Genomic DNA, 27,587 nt, shown 5'->3' with positions numbered 1-27,587 from the left:
TGACACTGTTGAAGTGTCCTTGTGAAAGTCACCAAACATTTTACCTGCCACCTGTAAATAACGCCTGACCAACAAACGAACCTATATAGATCTCCTCTTGGTTAAAATGTTAGGATTTCAACTGCAGATGGATGGAAAGAGTTTGTGGAGTGTGCTGCAGATCAAATGCTCTTGGGTAGAAATATCAGACTTGATACAAGACAAAATGACACATGTTGTTGTGCACACCATTTAAAGACAATGGGCAGTTTCTGTGCGCCTGAAACCGTCTCAGTCATTATTTTTGCTGGACTCCTGGTCGCTCTGGTCGTCGGTGAAGCAGACGTCTACGTCACTGTCATTGTCGCTCTTTTGCTCTGCGTCCTCGAACAGGCCTCCCGGTTTGTCATCCAGTTTCTTGACGGTCTGTCCCGGGTGTCTGGACTTGACGTGCCTCTCCAGGTCCCGCCTGCGCACCAGCACCTTCCCGCAGAAGTCGCACCTGTAAGGGGTGTTCCCCTCGGCGTGGAGCCGGATGTGCTTGTTCAGGTTGCTGGGGTCTCCGAAGGGCCTGAAGCACACCTTGCACTTGAGGGGTTTATAACCCGTGTGAGTCCTCATGTGGATTTTCAGGCCGTATTTTCTGGAGTACAGTTTTCCGCAGTACAGACACAGGTGTCCCTTTTTGGGTTTGCCAGAGCCGGCGTTGCTGGCGCCCCCGGGGGGCATCGAATCCAATCGCGTCCGGTTCTTCTCCGCGGCGATTTCAGACAGCTGCTGCGTGTGCATGGCGATCTCCCGGTCGATGTTGGTGATGGAGCCCAAGTCTTGGCTCAGCGCGGGGGCACCGAAGTAGGACATGGACTCTGGGTACTTGAGGAGGTTGCCGAAGTGGAACTTGAGCGGATAGTAAGGTGAGCTATAGAGGAGCTCCCCGTTATAGACGGTGAAGGGCATCAGCGGGATGTTGCAGTCTCCTCCGTAAGTTTTAACTCCGTCGAAGTGGGGGAGGGCGAACCTTTCAAAATGGAGCCCGGGGGGCATCTGAGGGTAACGGGACGGGGATAGGCCGGAGTGCATCCGGCTCTCCACGTGCTTAAACGCGGAGGTCTCCTCAACGTGGGGCAGCGTGAGGCAACGCGGGAACCCCCGGATAGAGTTTGCGCACGGCGCCATCGGAGACGCTGCGTCCATTATCGCCGGCGAGCATTTTGGGGGATGGCTCCCTCCTCCATTTAGAGTCTCGCCCACATTGCGGAGGGGTTTTGTGTTCCCAATAAGTTTGCTGAAGCCCAGGCCGCTGAGCTTACCGTTGGCGTCCTCTCTGGAGGCATCCGCGGCCGGAACTTTGGAGACACCGGTCGGTTTGAAGGCGGAGCGCACGCCCGGGTGGAAACTCATGCTGCTCAGGACCGAGGAGGTGGTGCCCAGGCTGAGGAGCTGTCCTTGGCTCCTGGCTGAGGTCACGCTCATGTCGAGGGCCCTGTCCTGTTCCAGAGAGCTGCTTTTCTTTGATAGTCCCGCTCTGTTTAGAAATGACGAGGAGGACACTGCCCGCCTGCCAGAGTCTGAGATGGAGGAGTTACTGTGGCCGCTCCTCGGGGAGGTGGAGGTGTTGGGGATGTCTCCAGACTTTGGTGATCTGCTGAAGGTCTCGGTGCCTCTGGCCTGCTCGCTGTTCACAAACCCCCGCCCGTTGCTCAGAGCGCAGTGGAAGTGGACATGGGCCTTGAGCGTGTTAGGGTATTTGAATATTCTCCAGCAGTACCAGCAGATGTAACGCTCCTCACCTGCAGACACAAGGGCGAACATGACGTTAATGACGAGGAGAGTGGAATATTACAAGACACGGCACAGATTGAAATAATTTATCGATTACATGAGAATTTACACGCTGTTATCAAGCGCAAACTGCCAGGCCCCATGCGTAAAACCAAAATAACAGGTTTGGCAACCTGTGGACACCAGTCCGTGCATGCCCACACAGCAGTGCAGCAGTATAAATTAAATGTCGAAATCATATAAATCATTTTCACATTTGATCGATTTCCCGATGAAAATGTTTCTCTCCAGGGAAGATTTTCATCAGATGCTGTTTATACTTATATCGAGGCCTAATAGATGTGATCTGTTCCTAAGATCTAATGCCAAATGGTAATAGACCCAGGGACCCATCTCAATGACCTCCATTTGAGCACTCAGGGGTTAATATAGATGTAATGATTTTGTAATCCTCACACGGGGCATTGTTTATGATCACCATCAAAAGAGCAAACGCCCTGCCCAATCTGGCGCTCGGAAACCGGCTCATTGAACGCGGCACTTTCGCTCTCTCTGTGCTCTTTCCCGTGGAAGTGACAGCAGCTGTTGCTTGAAATCGCAAGTCTCCAGAAACAATGGCGGCGGCCCATCTGTTGACGCCTAATAATGGGAGCGAGCGTATGTCCAGGAGCGCACACGGTGTGTTGGGCCGGAGAATAAGGGCAATATACACCCCGCATAAAAGTTAGCATTCATTAGGCCACAATACATAAACGCACCCACCTAATCCACCGTGAAGCACTTGTTTTTAAATTTATTTGCTTTTGACTGCATGAATATTAATGGGGCGCTGGCATTTGTTAACCTTCCGTCTAGGGACCGAATCGGCAGCCTCCTCATCTCCTACAGTCGCACAGACGTGTCGATTTCTGCTTTTAATTGCTATTTTATTATGTGTTTGAAGCACCATAATTACTTTATTACGTTTTGAGTTTTTTTTTTTTTTCTCTCGACACAGATTTGAAAGCCTGTCATTTCAAGTCTTTTCCTTTTTACATTTGTTCGCTCAGAAAAAGGGAGCTTTCCAGCAGCAAACAAAAGTAATCCAGCATCATCGTCTCTTGGAGGAAATTCCTGCGAAGTATCTGTTGATGATAACCGTTTTTTTTTTCTTTCTTTTTTTAAAGGAATTCGTTCCTGTTGAGCTGGTGTTTTGATAAAGATTAGCCATTAATCTCTAAATGTAAAAGCCAAACTATCATCAAACAAACAAATGGATTAAACGGCTCCGCCAAAAAAAAAAAAACACACAAAACAAAACACAAAACAAAACAGTGCGAAACAGAAAAGCGCTTAACCACGAGATTAAACCCCATCGTCTTTAACTGCACCTTCAAACTAATAATCTTAAAATAAATTGCTTTGTTTGAGTCTGAAAAATAATCCCTCAACATCCTTTTCGTTTGAAGTGAGAGAGCGGGGGCGGGGGGGGGGTCGTAGTTGATGGAAATGTGTTGTTTTACATTAAATAAATTTATAATAAAAAAATTTAAAATGCAGGATGCATGACAACAAACAACATCCAATTGATTTCCATATGACAGCGATAAAACGCATCACGGTTATTGGCAGTCATTTAACTGTGCACTGATGGAGCCTCAACACGTCGATGACAGTCAGATCTATCTAGCCCGCAGACAGGACTGCTGTGGACCTGAAAACGCTGTGGAACCTTCTTTTTATTATTCTCGTCCTTATTATTATTTGTCAGATTCTAATTCATTCACTGCCTTAAAGTACTGCTTTATATACCATCAGTAGTAGGCTGACTTACCTTTCTCGTCGTGCGTGGGAGTGGCCGTGGTGGGAATGTCGTACCATTGGGCCAGGGCATTGGAGTACCAAACACTGAGCTCCTCTCCTGCGGGGATTTCTCTCAGCACCCGGTAGAAAATCTTATAGAGGAAAATGTGAGGGGAAGGGGTTAACTGCTGTGTCTGGAGATGAGTTTGAAAAAAATCAGTCCACAGAGTTTATGTATGAATGGGTAAAAAAAAAAAAAAAAAAAAAATCACCTGTCCACCAGGTAAGTCCGACACAGCCTCCAGGTTTTGCTCCTGGCTGTTCCTGGCGGCTCGGATGAATCCGATCCAGTCTGGTACGGGAGAGCCCGATTCATCCACGAACTCCCCACGAACCAAGTGGATCTAAGCGAATGAAAAAGAAAATGAAATGGATGAGACTTGCAATTGACCACCAACTATCGTAAGCATGATGGAAAATAAAGGCCCTTGAATGCAGGCCATCTCCTCTTGCAGAAAGAAACTGAATAGGTTACATCTATTCAGTGTGTAAGAGAGAAAAGACATTTGTCCTGTTTTTTATGCAATTGCTCAGATTTTATCTCCTAATATAAAAACCCGCATATCCACTTTTAAAATTTATTTATTTAATTTGATTTGTATTTTTTATTTTTTATTGACGAACTCAGCCTTCCAATATCTTGGCCCCTGGTTCTCTGTTGAAGTACCTGGAGGTGCCGCGGCCATGCTTGACTAAAACGCACTTAATGCGTCTTTATCCGCTCTGCTGATAATTTACTAAAGAGAATGACACACGGGCCTAATTGAGTTGATATGGGAAACGAATTTGAGGAGTGTCAGAGCGTTTCTAAACTGTTCAAGGATATTAAAGATCGAAGCGTGACATTTGACACAGAGATTGCACCTGATGATCTCCGGCAGCCCGGGGCCACGCATTTAGACGCATCAATCACAAGCGCTGACAGCTTTAACAATAACAGGGTGCGGTTATAGATGCGCCCACAGCAGCAAATTGTTTACCACTGTCTATGTGTTTGAAAGTTATTTTTTTGTTTTGTTTTGTTTTTGTTTTTTTATTTAGAGACGTCCGATTATTTGTGCGTGTGTGTGTGTGTGTGTATTTTAAGGCTTTTATTTTTAATTATTTGCTGTATTAACTTTAAAAAATGAATGCCAGGCTGTTGAATATATGAAGATTTTAATCCCAATCCGCTAACGTGACTGTTTTTTTTTTTTTTTTTACTCAGAACTTTATCGTTATTATAGTTTTGCGTATTTTTCTTAACCCCAGGCAGCAGGACGGGGCCTCACTGGCATCTTTCTGTGGCCGGATTACATTAAAATTAAACGACTCATCGGGATAACAGGCCCGCCAGGCAGTGAAATGTGAGGCGGCTCAGGGCATGAAATCCCACACAGCAGACCCGGGTCGCCCATTAGGCCGGTTAAGTAGAAGCACAGACTGACAAGTCTGCCACTAATGGAGCTCAATTATTTCCAACGTGACAGGCCAAACCAATTAATAACCGAGGGCCCGATGGAGTCTGACAGTGCAGCCGGGTCGTTTTTAACATCACACATTTAAAAGGGTTTATACAATATTATTTTCAAATATATAAGAAGTTTTGTGTTGTTGTTTGTTCGTTTTTTTTTTCCTCGATAGGATACATTTGAATCATAAAAAACAGGAAAGCAGAAAGAGATTTTTTTTAAATTAAATGCTTTTTAAATGTTACATATTTTGGGAAAACAAATCTTGGCTCCTCATTAATAATAATAATAATAGATGTGAAGTTTTAATTTGAAATATCGCTTTGCAGCTCCAGTGTGCAGGTGATTGACCCAGATCACTTCAGAATATTTCAGAAAGACAATTTGTGGAACAACAACAAAGAAAAGAACATATTTTATAAGTTTCAATGTTTAAAACTCACTTTCTTTTTGGGTCCAACTTCCTTACGATCCGACACGTACTTCCCCAGTTTGAAGATGCCCGGTACCGGTCCTATCCGGAGCCCGGTCGGGATGGTGCAGTCCGCAAACACACTGACGGTGGTGGACGCCCGGGTGGCTTGCATGGCATGGGGTGAGATCAGAACCATGAAGACTGATGGAGACCAAGTAGGAGAGCGCCGGGAAGGAGGAAGAGGAGGAGGAAGAGAGGATGAGAGGATGAGGACCGGCCGATATCCGCCCTCAAAGTGACGCGGTGGCGTTATGCTCTCCGGCTTTTCTAGTGATGGTGCAGGCAAGGTAGCCCCCTCCTCTCCACACCCCCTCTCCAACTCAGGATGCAAGTGTGTGTGTCGGAGGAGGAGAGGTGATGCAGTGCTATGTTAGGTAGTTTAAGGGGGAGGAGAGAGGGGGGGAGCGCTCCTGAGTTTTGCGGCAGCAGCGAGCAGGAGTGTGAGAGAGTTGGGCTCTCCCAGCAGCTGTGAGGAGAGGGAAAACGGGCCGGCCTGGTCACATGGAGACTTTCCCTCACCCCGGCGCATAATGAATTGTTCCAAAACGGTCAAGAGACACAAAGGGCCAGGCGACCTTCCCATCCCCAAAATCCAATTTGTCAAGGGCAGAGAAAAGAGGGTGCAGAATCAAAGGTCCAGAGCGACCATTAATCCTCAGCATGTGGCTTTGTCCTCCAGACAGTTCCGATATTTTAACTGACAAATCCACTGTATAATTTATCCATAAATCCTCACCCTTTTCCATTCTTTCTTTTCAGGCCAGGTTTTGGAAATCAGTGGCTACTTTAAATCTACTTGGCTGGCATTCTTTGGGTTTTATATACTTCAAAGCTTCTTTATTCTGCCTCCTCTTTTGTGTTCTTATATGAACAAAAGGAGCAGGAAAGTTTAGAGTACTTGTTAACTTTCTATTGACTCTCGGCGTGTGCCGGGTTGAGATCAGGCAGGTACTGAAAAGGCAGAACCACCAGTAGGAAGAAGAGAAAGGAGAGGAGAAAAAAAAAACACCGCAAAATAACCATCACCATTTTTCCAACGCAAACACACACACACACACACACACACACACACACACACACACACACACACACACACACACGCAGGCACACACACACACTTGTGGTTTTCATGTTTCGTCTACCTCATTCAACACGTTTGTTCCGATTGTAGTCAACGGGTACACCGATCAGCGGGGATATTTCTCTCGGTAGGTGAGTGGTTTTACATTCACTAATTTATTAGATGGGGGGGGGGGGGATATTTCGAGTTTTGAATTTTAATTATTTTCAGAAAAGATTTTCTCCTGCAAAATGAATTACAAAGAAATTGAGCTCAGTGCCATACAGTAATAATAATAAATTTCCCACCATTCAGCAAATGACACGCAGGAATATTACATATTCCTATAAACTTAATATTATCAGCTAAATACAAATATGGGTCCGCTGTGGAATGAAATCAGACATGCTATAAATATACAGTCATATTAAAGAAACAAATTGATTAAATGTTGTTATATTGATTGATTAACTGACTTGAACAAAAGTGATTGATTGATTGATTGATTTTGCAGTTGAAAAACACATATTGCCAAAGATTTTCATGTGCTGATCAATTGTTTTTTTAAATGAGACTTGATGAAATTCAAGAAGAATTTTCTCTGAGATTTAATCTCTCAGTAGCCTCTCTAAAATATTCAGTTTCACATATTAATTCAGTGTCACATATGGAGAAATCTCCATACTGAGCAGTGTAGAAAATGAATATTACAACGACAGTCAAATTCAACTTTTGACTCCAAAGTTTGCCGGAACAACTTTGATGATGAACTTCTTATTTTAGAATATATAAAATCATGCAAGACTGACTAAATGATCCAAGCGCTTTCAAAGACTGATTCACTCGCTGGTTTGTTATAAACATTGAATAGTATCAATGGCGTGAGTGAATGCCTGCAGCAAGTGGCTCTGTGCAGCAGGTTGTTTAAAGTTGTTGGAACTCTTTGATGCAGCAGTGATGAGCCTGAACGGAGAAGAAGGAGAACAAGGACCTGTGGGTGATCAATTCAGACCATGAGCGTGTTAACCTCTGACCTGTCCGCTGCGACCTTGAGTACAAATCATGACAGGGAGCTTCTTTTTTTCAAGAAATCAAGAGTCTACTGGAGAATGATCATATCTGTAAAAAAAAAAAAAAAAAAATCACAGCTTTTTCCATGATGGATGATGAGTGATTAGATTGAATGAATAAAAAACTGAAATTTTTCAAATAGAACCTATTTATTAAATGGGTACTGTTGATAAAAAAAAAAAAAAAAAACACACACACAAAAAAAAAAAACACTGAAACGTTTCGGGTCAAATAATGAAACTCTATAAACAAACAGCTAATACACAACCCTCCTGCCCCCCCACCCCCACCCACCCTCACTGCCTGCGCTCCTCCACACTCAAAGAGCCTGAACGACACGCGAACAATCTCATCAATAGGCGCAACGTTTGCACCCGGCTGTGCAGAGAGGTTATTTATTAACGCCTGGGCATTTGCGGCTGGTTCCCATCCACCCCTGCGCCTCTTTTAAAGCCCCGCACTTCTCCATACAGTGAAATGAATTATTCTCTGAGGAAGGCGAAGACGCGTCCTTTCTGTTCGTGGAGCAGTGGCCGGGGTGAATCCACAGCTCCGCTGTGCGCAGGGAAACCCCGGAAGCAGTGAAAAGACTCGGTGTCAAAGTGAAAGCAATGTTGGAAGCAAATGGGATGGAAAATTAAATGAAATTAAATGGCCTGACCGGCGGTATTGTCCCCCCTCCTTTTTTTGAAAGAAAAAGACATTAATTACATGGTCGGATCTTTATTCTTGGACAATATTGCGGAGTCAATCAACCGCATTTTTTGCAAGCGCGCTTCTGTTAAATGAACTCTGCGTCTTTTTAATGAATTTAAATAACGACTGGAGAAGAATCGGAATTTGGGAGAGGAGGGAGACGTTTTTATGGGCGGCTCTGTCCGGCTCTTGCCAGCCTCTTTTGGATTTCAACTGTCTAAACGGTGGGGCTCTGATTTAACTGGTTGGCCATTAATGAGCCATGAATATAGAGGAACAACCTGTCTGCAAAGCAACGCGGCAAATACAGAGAGCAATGCCCCACCAGGGATCACCATTCATGCACCCTGACTATACCTCAGGGGTGCCAAGGGTTCACCACCACCTCTCCTGGACTGGTTTCAATGGCCTACCATTTAAGACCCCTCTGAGCTCAGAAGAAAACACATTTTTTATGTCGACCCATAAACTTTGTTTGGGTCTATTCAACAGAGCCCAATCATTGTCCCACTTAGCAATGTGGCCTATTTCTCACAGATTCCCACGTCTTAGAAATGACTTTGTGTTAGTCTAAATCCATTTATTTCTCCCCATGTAAGCCCACACCTTCTGCAGATCTCAGAGTCATTTGGTCACACGTCTGTTAATTTAAAAAATGAACGTGAGATTCTCATGATTTTTTTTTTCAGCTTGAACTCTATCAAGCAATAAATAAATGCATAAATACTAACTTAATAGCATGTCTTTTAGACGGGGAAACAGAAAGAAGATGTTCAGACAGGCTTTTAAAATTTCCTTCTTCGCTTCTCGTTTATCTATTTAAAATAAAAAGGATGGATTATATCTTTAAGGTGTTTTACACTGTTAGAAACCTGGGGAAAGACGCAAGCTGCACCAAAGGCAGACCAGCTGTCTTGATGCGGGTGGGACATTTGCGACGCGTTTGAATAGTAATGATGCTTGTATGGGACTCCCACCAGATGACATGATTGGGATTTTAACCCAGACTAATATTCAAAATCGCATTAGAGAGGAGTCGAATAAACGGCACCTGATTCAACTCTGTTCATGCGTGATTTTATTCAAAATGCCTCCTCTCTTTTTCCCCCAGAAGGGGGCTGCACCGTTTCGGTATTCAAAGGGGTTTTTTTTGCGCCTGGCGTTTTTTTCAGGCCACATTTCCCTGACTTAAACTCACTTTGTCTCGCATGAAGAGACGCGGATAAAGGCGTGTGAAGTTGCGAGAATTGATATGTTTCGGTGTACCTTATAAATTCATACCTTTTCTCACTCGAGCGCCTCAGAAAGAAAGTGTCACTCAGGCCGATTCTCTCTGCTGTCCAACGCATTTAGCAGGAGATCTATTTGAGAAGTTCATTCCTAGGCAAATGTATGCAGGCAAGGCTCTGCATGAATAGAGCAGCGTGTCAGCCGACCCTAATTGGGATTTAGCCACCCAAAGCATATGCACAAAGTGACAGAAAATCACAGGTTTCAAAGAAAGTCCCAACTTTTGCCCTTCTTTCCCTCGGCTTCGAGTAAAACACCATTTTTCTTAAAGGATGAAGGTTAGTGACCCAATTGGCTCTGCGGAGTGTTTCTGCAAACTTCAAGTGAGCAAAACAACTAAAATGGCAAAGAGCATGTTTAAACACATGTAACCTTGGCTGGCCTATGTGTTGGAATCAGGGCAAATATTTTAGCCCAAGTCATGGTTATAACCTGAACTAATATCTGAATCATTTTCTTTTCTATTTCACATTCATTTCCCTTTCATATCTTAGAAATGTTTTTGTTTGTTTGTTTGTTTTTTTTTTTTAAAAAAGGAAGTTTTGCAATTTGTTCAGTTTTACAGCAAATTTCCAAATAATGATAATGATGATAATAATAATAATAACAATAATAACAATTATTATTATTATTATTATTATTATTATTATTATTATTATTATTATTATTATTATTATTATTATTATTATTATTATAAACCATTGACTGTTATTTTTATTTTTCCAATCCTTTTTATCCGTCAGTATCTTTGAACACTGAGGGGAAAAAAATTAAGAAAAGTGAAAGATATTCACTGCAAACTGCAGCAAACTGTTATAGTACAATTACCGTTGGTGTGTGTTGGAATGTAAATCAATGTATAAAAATTAGCCAATGAATTAATTTAAACGTGTATTTGTTTTATTACAGTGTGTTTTCTGGCGAGTCAGTGTGAGGACGAAGCACCATGGAGAGCTCCGCATTCCGCACAGACACACACACACACACACAGACACACACAGACACACACAGACACTTCCATTCCTGCATAAAGCGGTGATGAGAAATCTATTTATCTCCCTGTATCAGTTATGTATAATCGTATTTCGGGTTAGATGCACATGAATAATTTGCTGCAACAAAATGTGATCTAATGATATGACGTCCCGCGGCTCCTCATTATGTTTCCGATTGACAGTTATAGGTTCAAATTAATTGTCTCCTGTGTGTTCGGGTGAGACGAGCTTGTGGAAATGTGATGCCCGAGAGAAATATTGATTATTTTAACATGAACCCATAGTCATTATAAAAATAAACGCAACAATGATGTGGCTCTAGCGTAAGTATGATGACTGGCTCCAGCTAGACTTATGGTCATTATCAATCCTCGATTTTGTTGCTTCTGGCTAGATTAAGAAGTGAGTAAATCCAATTAATTTTTTTTTTAAATAGTTTGTGTCAATACCTTCCTTATTAAGATATATATATTTCCCTGTGTGGGAAATCCAGTCCACTGCACTGTTAATTAACATGGACAACAAAATAATTAATTTGAAGCAAGACCAAATTTATGTATTTATCAAAAGAACAATTAAGGTGCCACTATATTTAATTTATTGTGAATACATTTCATTGTGGGATAAGAACTGTGTTTAGTTTTTTTTTTTTTCTCAATTATTGTTATTATTTTTAAAGGTGGTTTTTAGTAAGCTCTTTCCCATTATAACAATGCTGGCAGAGTAGTCTTATTGCTGCCATAACAACACTGGTCCTGTTCCTGTGTTTGTTGCAGTTTCCGTCATAGGACTGTGGTGTTGCATGTTTCTGCTCTCTGCCCTTTAGCAGGACACTGAGAGTGTTTGGCATCTGCTGGCCAGATCCAGTCGCTCTCAATCAGCAGCCGACGGAAAAGGTGTGGATGTGGATGGAATGAGGACAGAAAACGGCTGTGTGCCATCAGTCTGCTGTAGAGTGAAATTTGACTGATGGATTCCTCAGCCCTCCAGAAAGTGTCAAAGCAGCCGCGCCAACCCTCAGGTGACTCTCTTGCTCTTTCTGTTTTGCTTTTCCTTCTCTGCCTCCGCCCCCTCCCCCCCACCCTTTTTTCCGCATTATCTCCTTCAGTCAACACTATGAACATAAGCAATGTCTCTCTCAGTTGAGAGAGCAAAATTACATGTGTACCAGCATGCAAATGTGCTAGAAACCATTTAGTGTCCTCAAAAGGCACCTCAAAGAAAAAAACTTAAAAGAGACATCAGAAAAAACAAGTGAATGCTGATAGCTTTATTTGCAGTGCATAGAAAATGGAGGGAGTGTAAGGCACACAAAAGTGTAGAGACCATGTTGAGTGTTCTTAAGCATACTTAAAAGGTTTTAAGGTGAAGGTTTAACATTGCAGCAAAAGGGTCATTCATGGACTTCATGTCCAGGGCAAAGGTTAGAGGTCAGTGTCCAGACATCGGGTTTGGTCAGTGCAAAGCTTAGAGGGGCGTGGAGGCTTGAGGGTGAGAAGGGGTCACTCGGGAATTCATGCTGGTCATTCCTCGTCCGAGTCATCGGCTGCACCAGTGATGGTATATCTTTGTTCTTGGTGGTCTGTCTCCAGCACGTCGTCCTCATTTTTCACTGTTCTGTTGGGGGACAATGCATAAAGAAAGAGTGGAAGTTGCTAGGTGTTAGTACACCTGTTAAAATGGCTGGTTTCTAAGCAGCACTACACTGACCCCACTAACTCTGCCTCTGGCCTAAAGCAGGTTAAGACCCTTAAAATCAAAGCTTCTTTATCTTTATCAGTGCATCTTTAGCCATGTTTAATTTGTCTGAAAGCTTTCTCTGACAGTGCTTTGTTCAAGATAAATAGAAATGATACCTGATGGCACCTTTACCTAATGAGCACTGTCCTTCTCTCCGTCAGCTCCACAGCCTGCCCTGTATAGGCGTCAATGTTGCCGTCATAGTCATTTGACTCTCCACCAGTCTTCCCCTTCCCACCAACTCCTGACTGTGCAACCTCCCGACCCATGCCATCAGTTCCTCCACTGCCTCCTCTTCCACCACTAATCCCAGCAGGACCCAATCCACTGCTTCCATCCCCACTATTTCCTCCATCTGACCTCCGACCTACGCCAACATTTCCTCCACTGGACGCAATGCCAACTGAATTTGTAGAGATATTTCCTGTACCCATTCTAGTACTACCCATTATGCTGTCAACCTTTGCCCCAAAAGCAGTGCCTCCACCCCCAGTTCCTGCAGCATTCAGTCCTGCATCACCTCGTCCGGTACTCAACCCACCAGCACCAACATTTCTTCCAGCACCAGTACCAACACCACTCATTCCTCTAGCACCAACTCCTTCACTAACCCTGCTGGTTGCTCCTAGACCCAGCCCCCCCATCATTTCTCTTCCACTCCCCATGCCTCCACTAACCCCTGTCAGTCCACCACCCATTCCATCTCCACCGCCCATGCCTAGTCCACCAAAGCTCTTCCCGCCACCAATGGCACCCATGCAACTGGAGGTAAGAGACAGGGTTTGCATCATGCCAGACAGCCGCAGATCCTCCCCTTCAATCAATTTTCTGCAAAGAAAGTGCAAACAATGAGAAATTAATCTTGATTCAAACACATTGTACAAAGTCAACCTTCTGGATGTATTTCCTTTACCGATAAGTTGTGATCTCAATCTCCAGGGCCATTTTTACATTTAAGAGATCCTGGTACTCGCGCAAGTGCAATGCAATTTTCTCCTTTGTGGATTTCAGCTCAAGCTGCAGAGCCTCAATGCGAGCCTGTTCGGTTAAGAACATCAAATGAACTCACTGAAAGGGCTGAACTATTGGAGCAACTTTGTGTTAGGTTTGCACCCTGCAACATGAGTCCACGTTAACCTGCAGGTCTTCAAGCTCCTTCTTGTTTTTTTCTTGCATTTCTCGGATCTGGACCTCAAGCGCTTCATTTCTGGTTCTCAGAGAATCAAGGTCATGTTCTTTGCTTTGTATCTGGGGATATATCGGAATGGTTGTATTTATTATAGGTATTCAATAATGATGTAAAAATGATGAGCTACCTTCATATATTAATTTTGACCCTTTGACACTTACATCCTTTTTGGCACCTGCTATTTGTTCTCTGATGCTTCGAACTCTGTCAACATGCCTGGATGTCTTCTGGGTTAGATCTTCAAACTTGTTTTTGTACCAAGAATCCATATCCTAGAAATAACCAAAAGACCACTGTTGATTAATTTGGGACAGAGAGGATTTCCAACTGCGTAGTGCAGGGCAGATGTGACCCTATTCTACCTGGAGATTTTTGGCCGCAATGTCATCATATTGGGTTTGGATTTGTTTCAAAGCAGCTGCCAGGTCAGGCAAGGAGAACGCACTCTGAGCTGTGGCATGAGCTGCATAGATCTGCTTCATGAGCTCATCGATTTCCTGCAAAAAAAAAAAAAAAAACCTTTAGCAATGATGAAAATGAAAAGCAAACTGCATATGCAATTGTTAAATGCCAATTTTATCCACCTGTTGATGAACCCGTTTTAGGAATTCAATTTCGATTTCCAGTTGCTCCAGCTTCTTCTCCAAGGCAATGCGTGAGGAGGTGGCTTTGTCAACATCCTGCAGAACAAACAATTTCATGCAGGTTCATTGCTGTTGCTTGTTTAAGTTATATTACGAATAATGAATTTATAAATAATAAATTTCGAATTAAATGGAATTTACTGGACGGAAGGTCTCAATGTCGAGCTCGGCTTTCTTCCTCAGTTCCACAGCCTCTTCATATTTGACTTTTATTTCCTCCAGTTGAGCAGCTGTGGACTCCTTAGCTGCCAAAGAAACGTCCTGAAAACCAAGAAACCATAAGTAATATGGTCGTTTATTAGATTTGAAGGTGTGTGCAAGGGTGTGTTAAAAATACAGATCAGCCTCTTTTGCATTTTATATTCAAACCTGAATGTGCTTTTGTGTGTGTGTGTGTATTTTTGCATGTGCATAGCCAAGCCATGTCGTCTGTGCATAAGAAATAGCAGAAGACAGCTGTACTCGATGACACCCTAACACGCTGAGGCACCTCTCCATTTGCCTGGCAGAAATAAGCCTGTTAGCAGGTAAGTAATCTTAAAAACACCAAGTTGACATTTTGTATGTGTGGTTGGAACAAAGACCAAAGAATTCCATCTCTCTGCTTCGCTGAGTATCTGAAACATGTTTTAAAAAAGAAGGAGAAAAAAGAATCAATGTGCAGCCTGGATATAGTCATCTCACCCGCTGAACTCTCATCTGGTCAGCAACCTTTTTCAGCTCTTTCAGTTGTTCCTCATACAGGAGGCGCAGACCTGTCGGCTTTTCAAAGCGATTTTGGTAGGCCTCAATCTCCGACTCCAGTAGCTTGTTCTGCTGCTCAAGTGTTCGAACCTGCAAGCAGAGGATAACATCAGCTGTGATATATTTCAAGACAAGAAAATTGTTTTCTTGTCTTGAGTGAAAATAACATGCACCCATTTTCCACAGAAGGCATTTTCATTTGGTCTTGACAAAAGTATTTATCTGCATTGATGGAAGACAGAAAGTGTAGTTTGTCTGAATTCTTTTACCTTATCAATGTAGATAGCCAGTCTATCATTGAGGACAATCATCTCCTGTCGTTCATCGTTGCGGGTGCTTAGAAACTGCTTGTTCTCAGCTGCAGCCACATCCAGGTCTATGGCTGGCTCTCCACCTGGCCCAACACACACCATGGCTCCTGCACTCACACTACAAAGCCAGAGACATATGACTCAGCTTTGATAAGGGGGAGAGTGGGTAACTTGACACATTGCAAGTGTATTGTTTAAAAAAATAAATTGCAGAAGAGAGTGGGCTTTAAATTGAACAACTCTCTTTTGTGCTCACTTTAGGAAATTAAAATCTCTCAGTACAGCCATGTAACTCATAAACCCTGCCATGGGTCATATACAGGGAAGGTTCTGATCAGGCTTACCCTGCTCCAACCACGCGAGGTGTGCGTGCAGCTGAGACGGTCCTTCTTCCCACAGATGCTACGCGCATACTGCCAGCTCCAGTTCTGCAGGAGTAACCGATGGAGGCACGACGGGGTTCTCTCCTGCTGGGGGATGAGCTGGACACCCTGACCTGATGGGAAATATTACCGTCTTCAAAGTGACGACGGTAGGATGAGATCCTCTCCGGACTGCAGCTCATGGTGGCAGGAGGGAGTGTGTTTCCCTGTGATTCTCTGAAGGGAAAAGAAATACTTGAACGGGGCCTTTCTGTGGTTCACCACACATTCGTGCTGCTCCAACTCTCTGATTGTTGACCTTTTCTAGGGTTTTATAGTGCTTGCTGTTTGCCATGCCACCCCTCTGCTTAAGACAGCCCAGTTCATGAGCCACCATCTGTGGAATCTCGAACCTCTTCACCAATGAAGGTTTGAACTTTAGCTCATATATCTGTCAGCAGCGTGTGAGGGGCAGATCTGGGCAGTGGCTGATGGCCTCATTGGATGATTATCTATTAGTCTCTTTGCAATATATTGTGTGAGTATGTATTATGCTCTTCCTCTCTCTCTCTCTAGCAGACCCAGTAATGGGTTTCTCTGAGATTATTATATATCCACCATCTCAGTTTCCACCATATTACTAAGCAGCACACTGTTAGGCAGGCATACAAGTGGACAAGCAGGGTCTGGTCAGTCAGAGCAGCCAGTAGGTGCAGTACTGACGTGATCTGCTCTGATGGGACGATGGACTTTAATTGAATGTTGAGCAGAAGCTGGAGGGTGACCTGATGAGGCAGCGGCTGCAGAGAAACAAAGACCTATGGCAAGATTTGACATAAATTAGTACTTATTAGTCTGCTCTGCTTCCAACATACTAAAATTGGAATGTGCAGATGAAAGAAAATGAAATTAACTAAGGCAAAAATATGGAAGCAGTAGAAAAAGAAGGGGGGGGGGCTTCAGTCTGGAGATTACGGCTGACATGACACAGTGACATAAGGGGAGAAAACAGTGGTCAGGCTTGTGAAGGGCAATTCTTCATCGACACCTACAGGGTCTCATTGTTAAGGGTCACTATTTTTTTTTCCACTGAGCTCAGATTTTGCAGCCACATGAGACTTTTGGGCAGAGGTGGAATCTTTCGCTGCTAATTATTTCTATGTCACAACAAAAAAACTTTGCTCATCACTGTGGAATGTTACAGCATTTATTATGTCTTATTTCAAATGTTATCACTTAACTTTCCTAAATACGTGACTATTATTTACCTTATTCTCACAAAGTTTGAATAAGTGATTAAGAATAAAATGATAGGATGATGTACAGTGAGGTTTTTTGGAGAATTGTTAAGATTAAAATTACACAAACAGGACAAGCTGTCATTCAGTCATTCTGAATTTTGTTTTCCTAACCTTGCAGGTTGAACAACAGAGTACACTTAGTGTGATATATTAAACTCATAGATATTTTTTATTAGTGGAATATTAATAGGAACAATAGTGGAGGTTCCCACATCTGCATGGGGATTATTTGTAATACAAGGTGTATTCTACTACTGCATCAAGTCTCTTAAAGGTCAAATTCCTATTTACATAAAGAAACTCAGCATCAAAGAGCTTCTGCTCAGCTTTGTGAGGCCCTTTATAAACCTGAACTTAACCTGTGATCAGTATATAATTTGAGCACTGTTTAAACCATATAAGGGAATGTCAACAGGGAACAAGGTTTGTAGCTGGGGTTAGCACAGCAGTATTCTCATTTAAAAAAAAATAAAAAATAAAAAAATACAACAACAACAACAACCCATATTCATTAGCATGGATGACAGAGGAACCTGTTAATGTTCCATGGAGGGTGTGTGGCAAATTCATGGTGAGATCATGGGTATTCAACATGGCCCTTCAATACCATTGATCATCTTAGTGCCAGCAGCTGTCACCTCAGGAAGCCTTTGCATGTTCACCACTAATAGTCCCGAGTGACTGTCTTCATCTCTATTTTGTAAAAATAAATAATGACACACTTAATATCACTGTTAACCAAAACTATAAATTTTATTTATTCAATGAGGACTGTTGTGTCTAAGAGAAATATTTACAATACATCAGCTTGAGGACTGTTTATAATACGCAATAAGAGACTTGATAATGATCCAGTTAAGAAGTCTTTTGCATAGTGTATTCATAATTTTGGTCACGTTAACAGTCATTGAATATATATGTGTTGAGATGTTTGTAAGTTGTTCTGTGCTAAAACACATTTACAAGAAACTTCAAGTTATTTCAAGGATTTGTGAAACAAACAACAAGCAAAAAAGCAAACACGATCATTGTTGAGCCCTCTGGTTTCAGTCTTTGGGATTCACAGATGACGAACGTAAATTAATGTCTATGAACACAAATGTGTGTGTACCTTTTAAAAGCTTCACAATAGTATTGATTATGTACTGTCAATTTGCAGTTTATTTGCAGAGTAAGCTTTAAATGTGCTTAATCTCTCGCTCTCTTTTTTTTAAATCCCTGAATCATTTATTTTGCTCATGCTTCACCCAGTCTTGCCATCCACCTGAGTAATGCTGAACACTGAAATAAAGGAAAAAGGGAAGAGAAAAGAACAGTGTCATTAGAAATTCCTGTTGTCCCTTTGAATTTGACTCAACTAATAAAAAATACACAGTAATATACTGCATTTCTCAATTCCACTGTAAGCTTCTAGAAATCATTGTCAAATGCATATCATGTTCAATATGCTTTGTACACCTGTAAAAATTATTCAGTCATTTCTTCATGAACGAGGTGAAAATCAATGATTTTGACAGAAATATGGCTCACTCTTTGTATCCCAGCGACACAGCTGTGTTGAGCGCAGCTTCACTCCTGACTCCTGCCAGACAGCTAAACACGATGTAATCTGTCTGTTTAGGCATTTCACCTCCAAACTTTTCTTTGAACTCTTCTGAAGTCAGCTGGAGGGCAGTGTTCACTTGTCCCACTGCAAAGACAAACGCACACTGGTAGGTCACGGGGTAAATACGTGCTACTCGGTGAAGAAAAACATTGACTCTGGCTTTGACAGGAATGTCAACGCAATGCAAGTTTTACTTGGATATTCCGTGATCCACAATAAATTCACCTTTCACCTCCTTCGCACCATTAACCGTGCTGCATGCTGGTGGAGTTTTGCTTTTCAGTAAACGCACCACAAAACCAACTTCTAGAGGTCAACGTATGTTTTGATAGACATGTTTATCACAACACGAACTGTGAGAATATAATCTCCAATAGTCCTTGTGTTTATCTGGTACAGCAACACTCACGGGGAACATTGATGGAGCCAGGGATGAAGCCGTACTCTCTGAGCTCCCAGGGCTCTCTGACATCTATAACCAAAACTTTCTGGGAGGCCAGGAGCTGCTTCAGCTGCTCGTAAGTCACAGCTGTGCTCGGCGCCGCCGAACTGAAACTGCTGCAAAGCAGCGACTCTGTGGCTGAGAGCAGAAACAACGTGAAATGCAAGGGGAACCAAACATGTCTGTGAGTCCAGAGCTACGGAGACGGCAATTCAATGGACGGCTGAGAATAGCACACAGCGTTTCATTTGAAACTCACTTCTGCGCCAATGATGAAGGCTGGCAAGGCTGGACCCTGAACTCCTCCCCCCCAGGACAGATGCCCCTGGAAGGGCAGTATTGCACAATAACAGCCGGGGGACCACCCCAACAAACCTCCAATACCTTCTTAAAGCCATTGGCAGCACCTCTGTAGTTACACGATGCCGGTATAAAGCCGAGACTTCGAAGTAAAACTGTGTACTACAATTGGCAGTCGAACTGCTCAGACTTTCGACGATTTGCGCATGCGCACTCCTACGGATCACCGAAAGGACAAAATAGCGCTTTCCTTGAGTTCATGTCAAAGTGTAAACAGTTGGCAAAATATCGCGAAGGTCAAAACTTTGTAACAAATGAATAGGTGCGATGTACCCAATATATATCAAACAAATCAAACACGATGTTATTAAAGATATCGTGATCCATTCGCGGTCGTGGGAAAATAGGAAATAAGCAAACATTCGTCCATATGCGAATTACTGTAGAGTTATTTATCTATGTACTGTGCTAATTTCTAGAACTGATTTTAAAAATGGTAACGATGGTGCCTTTTTATTTAAAAACAAAGAGGAAATTGGCTGAAACATGCCACACAAGACTTTTTCTCCATTATACAATCTTCTTTGTTGATATTTTATAAAAAAAAAAAAAAACATGACGTCAATTTTTACGAAACAATCTCAACAGTAAATTAACAGATTTGTATTTTCACAAGCCTGCCTTCTAAAAACACTGGGTGAGCTTGGAAAGCAAAAAACCTTAAATTTTGCCCCCTTTGGTTAGAATGTCCCTGAATGCAGCACCAGGCCTAACTGAGCTACCGTAGTGCGTCACATGTTGACCGGTGTTGCTAGTTGCTGCTACCCAAGCTTGACAACATTTAGAAAGTCAGACTGAAAAACGAATCGTTTTACAGCCAGCGTAACTGATGTTATTCCTGCTTTGCTTTGAGCTGTCTTAATGCCGCCATGCACTGTTGGATATACAAACGTGTTAATATTTTACTTGTACTAATGTAGCTAGCTTGTTTGCTATCCTGGAAGAGTTGACATCCCACTGTTGGCTTCACGTTAGCTAACATAGTCAACACAGGAGCTGGAATAAAGAGGTGAGTTCACGTTTCGCTAAATCAAAATATGGCGACGTAATCAAAGTGCTGCTTAGATTTGTTTCACGAAGACATACATCCTTTATGTTAGCCTGAATCGGAGAGTCGATCCAAATCAAGGCCTCTTAAACATGGTCTTTACAGATAGTTTTCCCTAATCACCTTTTATCTATCCGTTTATTCTGAATTACATACTATACCCCCCGTAGTATAGTATAGCTTTCCTGCGTATCGATTTATGAATGGAATTCTGAGTGGGATTATTCACTGCCATCTTCAAGCATGCTCGAGTTTCGTCTGATTTGTTCTGAACAAAAACAAAAAAAATATTATCATTGCACTTCCGTTTCTGATTGAAATGAAAGAGCTAAGATTTTCGTCTGACGTTTTCTACACACATGCGTTTACAGTGTTGAGAGTGGGGATTTCTTCTTTATCAAGATCAGTCAACGTGACATAACTAGATGCTGATTACACAGCTTGATTATTATTAGACAGATATTTATGTATGAGCAACGTCACTCATTAAAAAGGACACGATTCTACAGATCAGAATCACCCACCTGAATGTAAAGCAGATGTGTTGTACTGCATAAGGCAAATAGTGGTCACACCAGAGATACATGGTCCTTTCTCTCCCAAAATGCACATGGACCATTTTAAACACTGTACAGTAAATCCCATTTTTGTAAAATCTTAACAGACGTTAGAGACAAGTACTAGCTTTGCTAATTATTAGAATATAGTATGCTATAACATATAGTAAGGTTATCTTAGTTTTGCTAAGTTTAGTTTCATTTGAGATATATATATATATATATATATATATATATATATATATATATTAATATTATAGTTAGTTATACAGATTGTGTATAGTGTCGATAAACCTGCTTGTCCTACATGTTCCCCTCCAGAACTCCAAATGCGGCTAAAGGACCCTTTCTCTTTGAAAGCCGCAGATATGACTAAGCGGACTAATAAGCCGAGGAAACCTCGAGATGAGGAATCATCAGATGAAGTCAGCGGTAAGTCACTGAGGCAACGCACTGTTAAAAGTTAACACTGTTAGTTTTCATTTAACAGCACATTAATATTTTTTATGCTGAAAAAGTAAAATATGTGTGCATTTATTTATTTTAATCAGGGTTGACTTGTCAGCATGTGAGTAAAGCAGTGGACTTAAGTTCAGTGAAGAAGTCGGTACTCTCAAGTGTGTGGTTAATGTGCTCTGAGTGCCTGAAAGAAAGGACCATGATCGATGGCGAACCAGCAGCATCCCATGATATCCAGGTGTGCTTAAAGTGTGGCTTCCAGGTGAGATTTATATTTTTACCGTTAAACAGTGAGAACACAATGTCTGTAAAATGTTGCTTATTTCAAGAATTGTTGAGTCAATAAGTTATTCACACTAAAATGTTGCAGAACAATTAAACAGATAAACATATATATATATATATAGGTATTAGATGATTATATGTTGTATTATATGTATGTATGATATGTTGTACTGCATGTATACTTGGCTTTATTTAATTAGAAATAGTCTTTTCACAAGTGTGTCATAAGATTAAATATGCTCCATGCTGGTTGGTACAGATTTTTAAATGAATCCTCTTACAGGGCTGTAACCACTCTGGGATCCAGCACGCTGTCAAGCACTACCACGCGTTTCATCCAGAATCTCACTGCATCACCATAAACTTGAGCACATGGAAGGCTTGGTGAGAAACCTTGATTAGAACTTGCATTAATCCTGAACTGTCATAAAAAAGCAGAGAATATGTGGTCTGTGGATGAATTTACAGGCAAGTGTTCATGCTTTTAAGGAAAAATACCAAAAGGTATCCAATTTCTTTGTCCTTATTTTGCTAATACAAATGTATTTTGACGCATGTGACCTTGTTCACCAAAGCTGTCACACTGTGAAGGTTTTTCCCTGTTTATTGTCATTTGAATGAAGATAATTATTTCATTGTCTGTATTACAGAATTAAAATTAACCCAGAAAAAGAGACAGCTTTTCTTTAAAATGGCAACAACAATTTAAGGAGAGGTAAAACAAGTAAACTGCCTAAATGTTGTAATTAGGTACCAGTGTCATCATGCACTGTCGGTATGGTAGTGTTGTTCATGTTTTTTCAGGGTGTTTCCAGTCTCTCAACCTGCAAATTATTTTGCTATATTTTGGGCACAATATGATTTTATCAATAACTTGGTCTAAAATGCCTTTTTCTCTCCCTTATGTCATGTTTGGGTAATTTCCACTTCAGCAAAATAATTCTGTTGTCAAATAATAGTTAATTCTAACATTAGTTTCTTAAGGGCTGTTAAATTCCAGAATAACTCGAAGCCTATTTGTGTCTGTCTATGACCCCTTCTCATTGTAACAGGTGTTTTGAATGTAATGAGGAGCTCTCCACTCATTGCAACAAGAAGGCTTTGGCACAGTCATTGGACTTTTTACAAAAGCACTCTGTCAAGGCTACATCAGGTAAGATGTTTGGTAAGATTCTGGAGGTCTGGCCACCTACTGATGTTGAATTAAGCTTTTATTGGGCTCGCACATTTTCACCACAGTTTCAGTGGAGCAGAAGTCAGTTCACTTAAGAGTTTTTTTTTTTTGTTGTTTTTTTTTTTACAAATATTAATTTTGCAACCTTGTGTTTATTTGAAGTAGAAAATGCTTTACCTTGAACACACAATAGCTGATAATGATGATGACATTTTAAAGCCACCTAATTCTGTTTAACCCGCGACCCGGAAGCAGATAAGCAGTTGAAGATGAATGAATAATTCTGTTTAATCCCCAGCATTGGTGAATAAAGCAAAGTTTATTGTGCCTGACACACAAGATAAACTGTGCACAGCTATGCAACAGTTCCTGGCAGTCTTGTTGCAAGATCTGAGCAAAGTGATCCGTAACAACGATGGACCAGTTTAGCTGGTCACAATGTTCAAAATTGTCATTGTCAGTATTTGACCTAAATCAGGAATTGACTGCAGAACACCTGCTCCCCCTGGTGGCAGTGGTTGACTGGATCCTTAGATTTAACTGGACTGACCACTCAGTGTAACATCCATAATTGCTTATAGACATAATAACTATTGCATTATTCCACTAGGGTTTTTAGCGCTACTTTTCCATGTTTCATTAGGTTCTCAAAATTGGAATACAATGCCTTTGACAGTAAAGTGCAATTTAACAGTTTCTGTTTGGCGAAAAGCATTTGTACATAAATAGTTTATTTCACTTACCAGAAGAATTAAAGTTTTTAAGAGAAAGTTAATTTGCTGCAGCAGGTTGTGTTCATACTCATGTCTGACTGCCTAGTAAGCCTAGCTTTTGCTGTCTTTCACCTTACTCAGACCACCTGAGCCCCCCTTCCGTAGTCAGTCAACCAGATATCTAGTAACCCCCCGTTCTGTATATGCATAAACCTTCTGTTGCTCTTTCCTTTAGTTTGTTCTGGCATGCTGAGGGGCCTCTAAACAGGCTGTAGTTGATCAGGATGGTGGGCATCATCACTTTTAGTCTCACTGGCTGCCTCAGTTTAGCCTCTTGCCCGGTGCCAAGACGCAAGTGGCCAGAGGCCAGGCTCAGGCCCAGTCCGGCTGTTCCATCGTTAGACTCTTAGCCATGTCTGTAGAGTTGTGAGTTATATGTTGGAGCAATCCCCCACCCTGCGTGTTGCATGATTGCACACATTAAGGGAATTAGGCGCTTGAGTGATGCTTCCCGGCTGGGTTCCCTGAAGAACAAGAGCAGCTGCGTGGGGTTCAGCCTCTGTTCTGTCTTTGTCTTTCTATCACTATCTGTTTCTGTTCCTTGCTTCCTCTGCTGAGCTGTTGTATGTCTCACCACCTCTGGGCCTGTGCACTACACTAGTGAGAGCCAAGACCCTCAACAAGTCAGAGCGACTAGATTCCAACAGCTGGAGTGCACTAACTCTCAGTGGACACACACAGATCCATTTACAGTTGCACATACACAAAATCTCTTCTTATGTATGCTGGCCATGACAGATGATTAAACGTTTCAGTAATCAGCTGAAGATGACATTTCTATGGCCTTGACATAATGTTTTGTTTTATATCAAGGGAATATGCTTTTTCTGTAGCTCTGTAAGGATATTACATATCTGAGAAACTCATACCATTTTCTAGTAGAAACTTCTATGAGGAGGCCTGTTAGGTTTGCATGATATCAGACCTCAAAGAAAGAGATGTATGTAGAGAAAAAGTTTAGATATGTGCACACTTTTGACATGGCTGTTCCTGTAACTTGTATGTTGTTGTTGTTGTTGTTGTTGTTTTAGAACAATATCGAGCATTCCTCTATGTATTCTTTTATATAAGTCTCTGAGCCAGTTTAGCAGACTGTGAATGAGCAATGTGTGTGTTCAACTGCTGGTAGATCTGCCCTTTAGTTTGGGGGCTGCCAATCAGAGATCCATTATCATAGAAAGACAATCTGAGCTGTACAGTTGCTTACTACAGCTTTCGCCTGTGCTTCTTTAAATTACCTGTCACCTTTCTTGCCACATAATTGTTCCACACCGGTTGACTAAATGGGTACAAAAGCAGGCGGCCACTGTTGCAGCAAAATAGATGGTTGTCGTCTGTTTTCGGAACTTGTGAAATTGCATTTCAGTGTGAAGGCCAGGTTTTCAGAGAAAGGTGCTGTTTTCCTATAGACTCCGAGCACAAAAGGGCTCATGCAAGGTTTTTTTTTTTCCAGAATCCATAATAATTTTGTACAACAGCTCACAGAAGAAAGAAAGCCGATTTACTGTGCTCTCTCACCACCAAGGCCTTCAGCTGAAGGACCAGGGTCCTAGTAAAAAGCTAATTGACCTCAGGGAACTAGACTCCAGCTTGTAACACAGCTGGGGAGTCTTTGTGGAGCAAATTAAAATGTTGGTTCTGAATAGACATCAGAGCTTGTCTCTCATTGGACTCTAAATTCTCTCTTGTTTCATGTTACTTATTGTTATCGAACACTATACTGCTGTATTGGATGTTAGTATAATTTGCACATTATTATACTTTGTCTTTTTTTTAACATTTACAACTTAAATAAATGTGATGCCAAAGGTATATCTTTGAAATTAGCTTTGTTTTACAAGAATTGTTATTCCTTAGATTTGATTTCTGACCCTATTTTCATTCAATTGGTATATCTAATAAATTGAACTTTTGTTGTTTTTCAAAAACATTAATAAATGAGATAATGCAGAAATTAAAGGGAGGCAGTTACATTTCGATTAGATCAAGAAGAGCTTGCTAAAAATACCCTTTCAGAATATGAAAGGTTTAAATGTCACTAAATATACAGATACATATAAACAGATACAAATGAATTAGTGAACAGTGTTTCCTCCAAGTTTTTTTTTTTTTTTCCTGTTGGGGGCTAATATGACATGACATGACACCTGACTGTCTACTTTTAAATTGAACCCATTTATTAGCCAAAATAAAGGTTTATGCATCTAAATTCTAAAAAGGCTAATATTTGAATATATTTTATTGTTTCTTTAGTCTTCTTGGTTATAAGATAAATATTCCATGTAAAAAATACATATACTTAAGAGCCTTTTTGCTGTGATTAAATAAAGGCTGAAAGTATAAAAAAAAAAAAAAATAGAATAAATATAACCCTTTAACTTAACATACCATAACATAAATACAGCCCCTCCTCCCGACTCTACTATTACCTGTCTAGCGTAATCTTCGTCCTCAGTAGCCTTTCTCTTCTTAGACAAATATTTTAACAAGCTCATCTGAAAATGCAATCAGCACTAAAACGTTGTGGCATGTAGATGCACCAGGCCCAGTTAACTACAGCCTCGTTACATAACGCTAGTTGGCCATCAACAATGTCAATTCGTTAACTTTGAAAATCAAATTTAAATAATCTTGTGAATAAAATCAACCTTTTCCCCTGATGACTAGCTGCCCTTATTCTCCAAGATGAAACTCAGTCTGGCTTTGACCAGCTACTCCGCTGATGCTGTCACTTTTGAGATCTCACTCTAGCAAGTAATTAACATAATATTAATTACAATAGGCGTCGACCCCCCCCCCCCCCAATACCGCAGGCTGGGCTGTGCAGGGGTAGAGATGTGTTGCATTTGCAAAAACAGACAAACAACAACGAACAAGAAAAAAAAAAAAAAGGAAGGAGTGGCGCCATTCATTTAAACATGGTGGTCTGCTGCTCTAAAATGAATGTAGCCGATTGTGATTTTTTTTTTTTTTTAACAGAAAAAATGCACACTCCACTCTTTGCATAACGCTTTCGTTGTCCATTAAGGACAGCAAGGAATACCTCAAAAAGTTACTGCAAGCTGATGGCTAACTACAAGCTAGCTACTAACATCCACCACAAAAAAACTTCAGGCAGCATAGGTTTCATATGTTATATAACCTTTTACAAACGACTTTCTGTTAAATCTAGGCTTTTCATCGTAATCCAGCAGAAAGGGTTGACAGAATAGCACCAAAACAGCACAGATCTTTATTATGTATTGTGCAGTTAGTTAAATTAGACCAACAGAATGGCCCTTAGGCATTTAGCTGTCCTGTTATTACGCAAAGTGACGTTTTCCCATAGACTTTAGGAGAGCTCAGTGGTTTTCTGCTTTCAAGCTGCGTGCGCATATTTCTATGAAGTTGCACTCCAAGGGGTATAGATACACTTAGTATATAGTCAGTAAAGTTAGTTACTTAGTCATTAAATCCCTCAAATAATAGTTAAACTTTTCATTATTTTCTCGAAAATGTTTAATGGTAACCTTCTAAACTATTCCAACTGTTCAATTGTCTGGTTCTCTAACCAGCTTAATGAAATGCAGTGTAATGTTACTACAGTACAGTGTTCATGTGAATCAAAGCTTCTGATTTCAGAACAAACATACATTTTGTTTTGTTTTCCCCTGATTGCTCAGTGTCCAGAATGGGAAGGTTATCAAATGCATAAATCAGGGATCTTTACATCCAATTTGAACAAAGGCTCGTTGGCTCTGCAGTCAGACAGTTTGCTCCTTAGCTTAGTTTTTCCGTGAAGAATGTCTACAGTGATCTCACTACTAAGAAGCCCTGCGCTTGAATTATTTTATTCATGGGTAATTTTCCCTACGTTTGTTGATTTTGGAAACTGTAGTCTTTAGTTTACTGTGAGTTTAGTTTGGCTGAGTCAGGAGTCACTAAGATGCTTGTCCCCTGGTAGCGCTTTCA

General features: G+C 41.4%; 4 protein-coding genes across 5 annotated transcripts in view; 1 reads left to right on the top strand and 3 right to left on the bottom strand.

Annotated features, from left to right (window-relative positions):
- Positions 1-270: 270 nt before the first annotated feature.
- prdm13 (PR domain containing 13) lies at positions 271-5,641 on the bottom strand. Its single transcript, XM_029505268.1, has 4 exons — positions 5,498-5,641; positions 3,816-3,947; positions 3,575-3,695; positions 271-1,769 (listed from the first exon to the last, which is right to left on the bottom strand). Exons 1-4 carry the CDS (start codon positions 5,639-5,641, stop codon positions 271-273), a joined length of 1,896 nt encoding a protein of 631 aa, XP_029361128.1.
- Positions 5,642-12,164: 6,523 nt separating this feature from the next.
- On the bottom strand, positions 12,165-15,834 carry LOC115044614 (glial fibrillary acidic protein). The gene is made up of 11 exons (XM_029503742.1): positions 15,614-15,834; positions 15,228-15,381; positions 14,899-15,048; positions 14,356-14,475; positions 14,155-14,250; positions 13,933-14,067; positions 13,732-13,842; positions 13,519-13,629; positions 13,295-13,419; positions 12,514-13,209; positions 12,165-12,258 (listed from the first exon to the last, which is right to left on the bottom strand). The coding sequence occupies exons 1-11, from the start codon at positions 15,832-15,834 to the stop codon at positions 12,165-12,167; spliced, it is 2,013 nt and encodes a 670-aa protein (XP_029359602.1).
- A 1,615-nt stretch (positions 15,835-17,449) lies between these two features.
- Positions 17,450-19,469, bottom strand: tstd3 (thiosulfate sulfurtransferase like domain containing 3). The gene is made up of 4 exons (XM_029504926.1): positions 19,240-19,469; positions 18,948-19,118; positions 18,463-18,622; positions 17,450-18,213 (listed from the first exon to the last, which is right to left on the bottom strand). The coding sequence occupies exons 1-4, from the start codon at positions 19,376-19,378 to the stop codon at positions 18,156-18,158; spliced, it is 528 nt and encodes a 175-aa protein (XP_029360786.1). The 5' UTR covers positions 19,379-19,469; the 3' UTR covers positions 17,450-18,155.
- Positions 19,470-20,086: 617 nt separating this feature from the next.
- usp45 (ubiquitin specific peptidase 45) overlaps positions 20,087-27,587 on the top strand; it is a 33,296-nt gene continuing 25,795 nt past the window's right edge. For both annotated transcript variants that reach the window (XR_003840874.1, XM_029504930.1), the window contains exons 1-5: positions 20,087-20,349; positions 21,267-21,377; positions 21,497-21,666; positions 21,973-22,073; positions 22,742-22,842. Coding sequence is in view for 1 of the 2 variants with exons in the window: in XM_029504930.1 (XP_029360790.1) it covers positions 21,275-21,377; positions 21,497-21,666; positions 21,973-22,073; positions 22,742-22,842 (475 nt within the window). In the remaining variant the exon portion in view is untranslated. The remainder of the gene's footprint in view (positions 20,350-21,266; positions 21,378-21,496; positions 21,667-21,972; positions 22,074-22,741; positions 22,843-27,587) is intronic.

Source organism: Echeneis naucrates, chromosome 6 (assembly GCF_900963305.1).
Source record: "Echeneis naucrates chromosome 6, fEcheNa1.1, whole genome shotgun sequence".
NCBI lineage: Eukaryota > Metazoa > Chordata > Actinopteri > Carangiformes > Echeneidae > Echeneis > Echeneis naucrates.
Note: the sequence above shows the minus strand (reverse complement) of the source record. Positions and strands in the feature narration are given on the sequence as shown.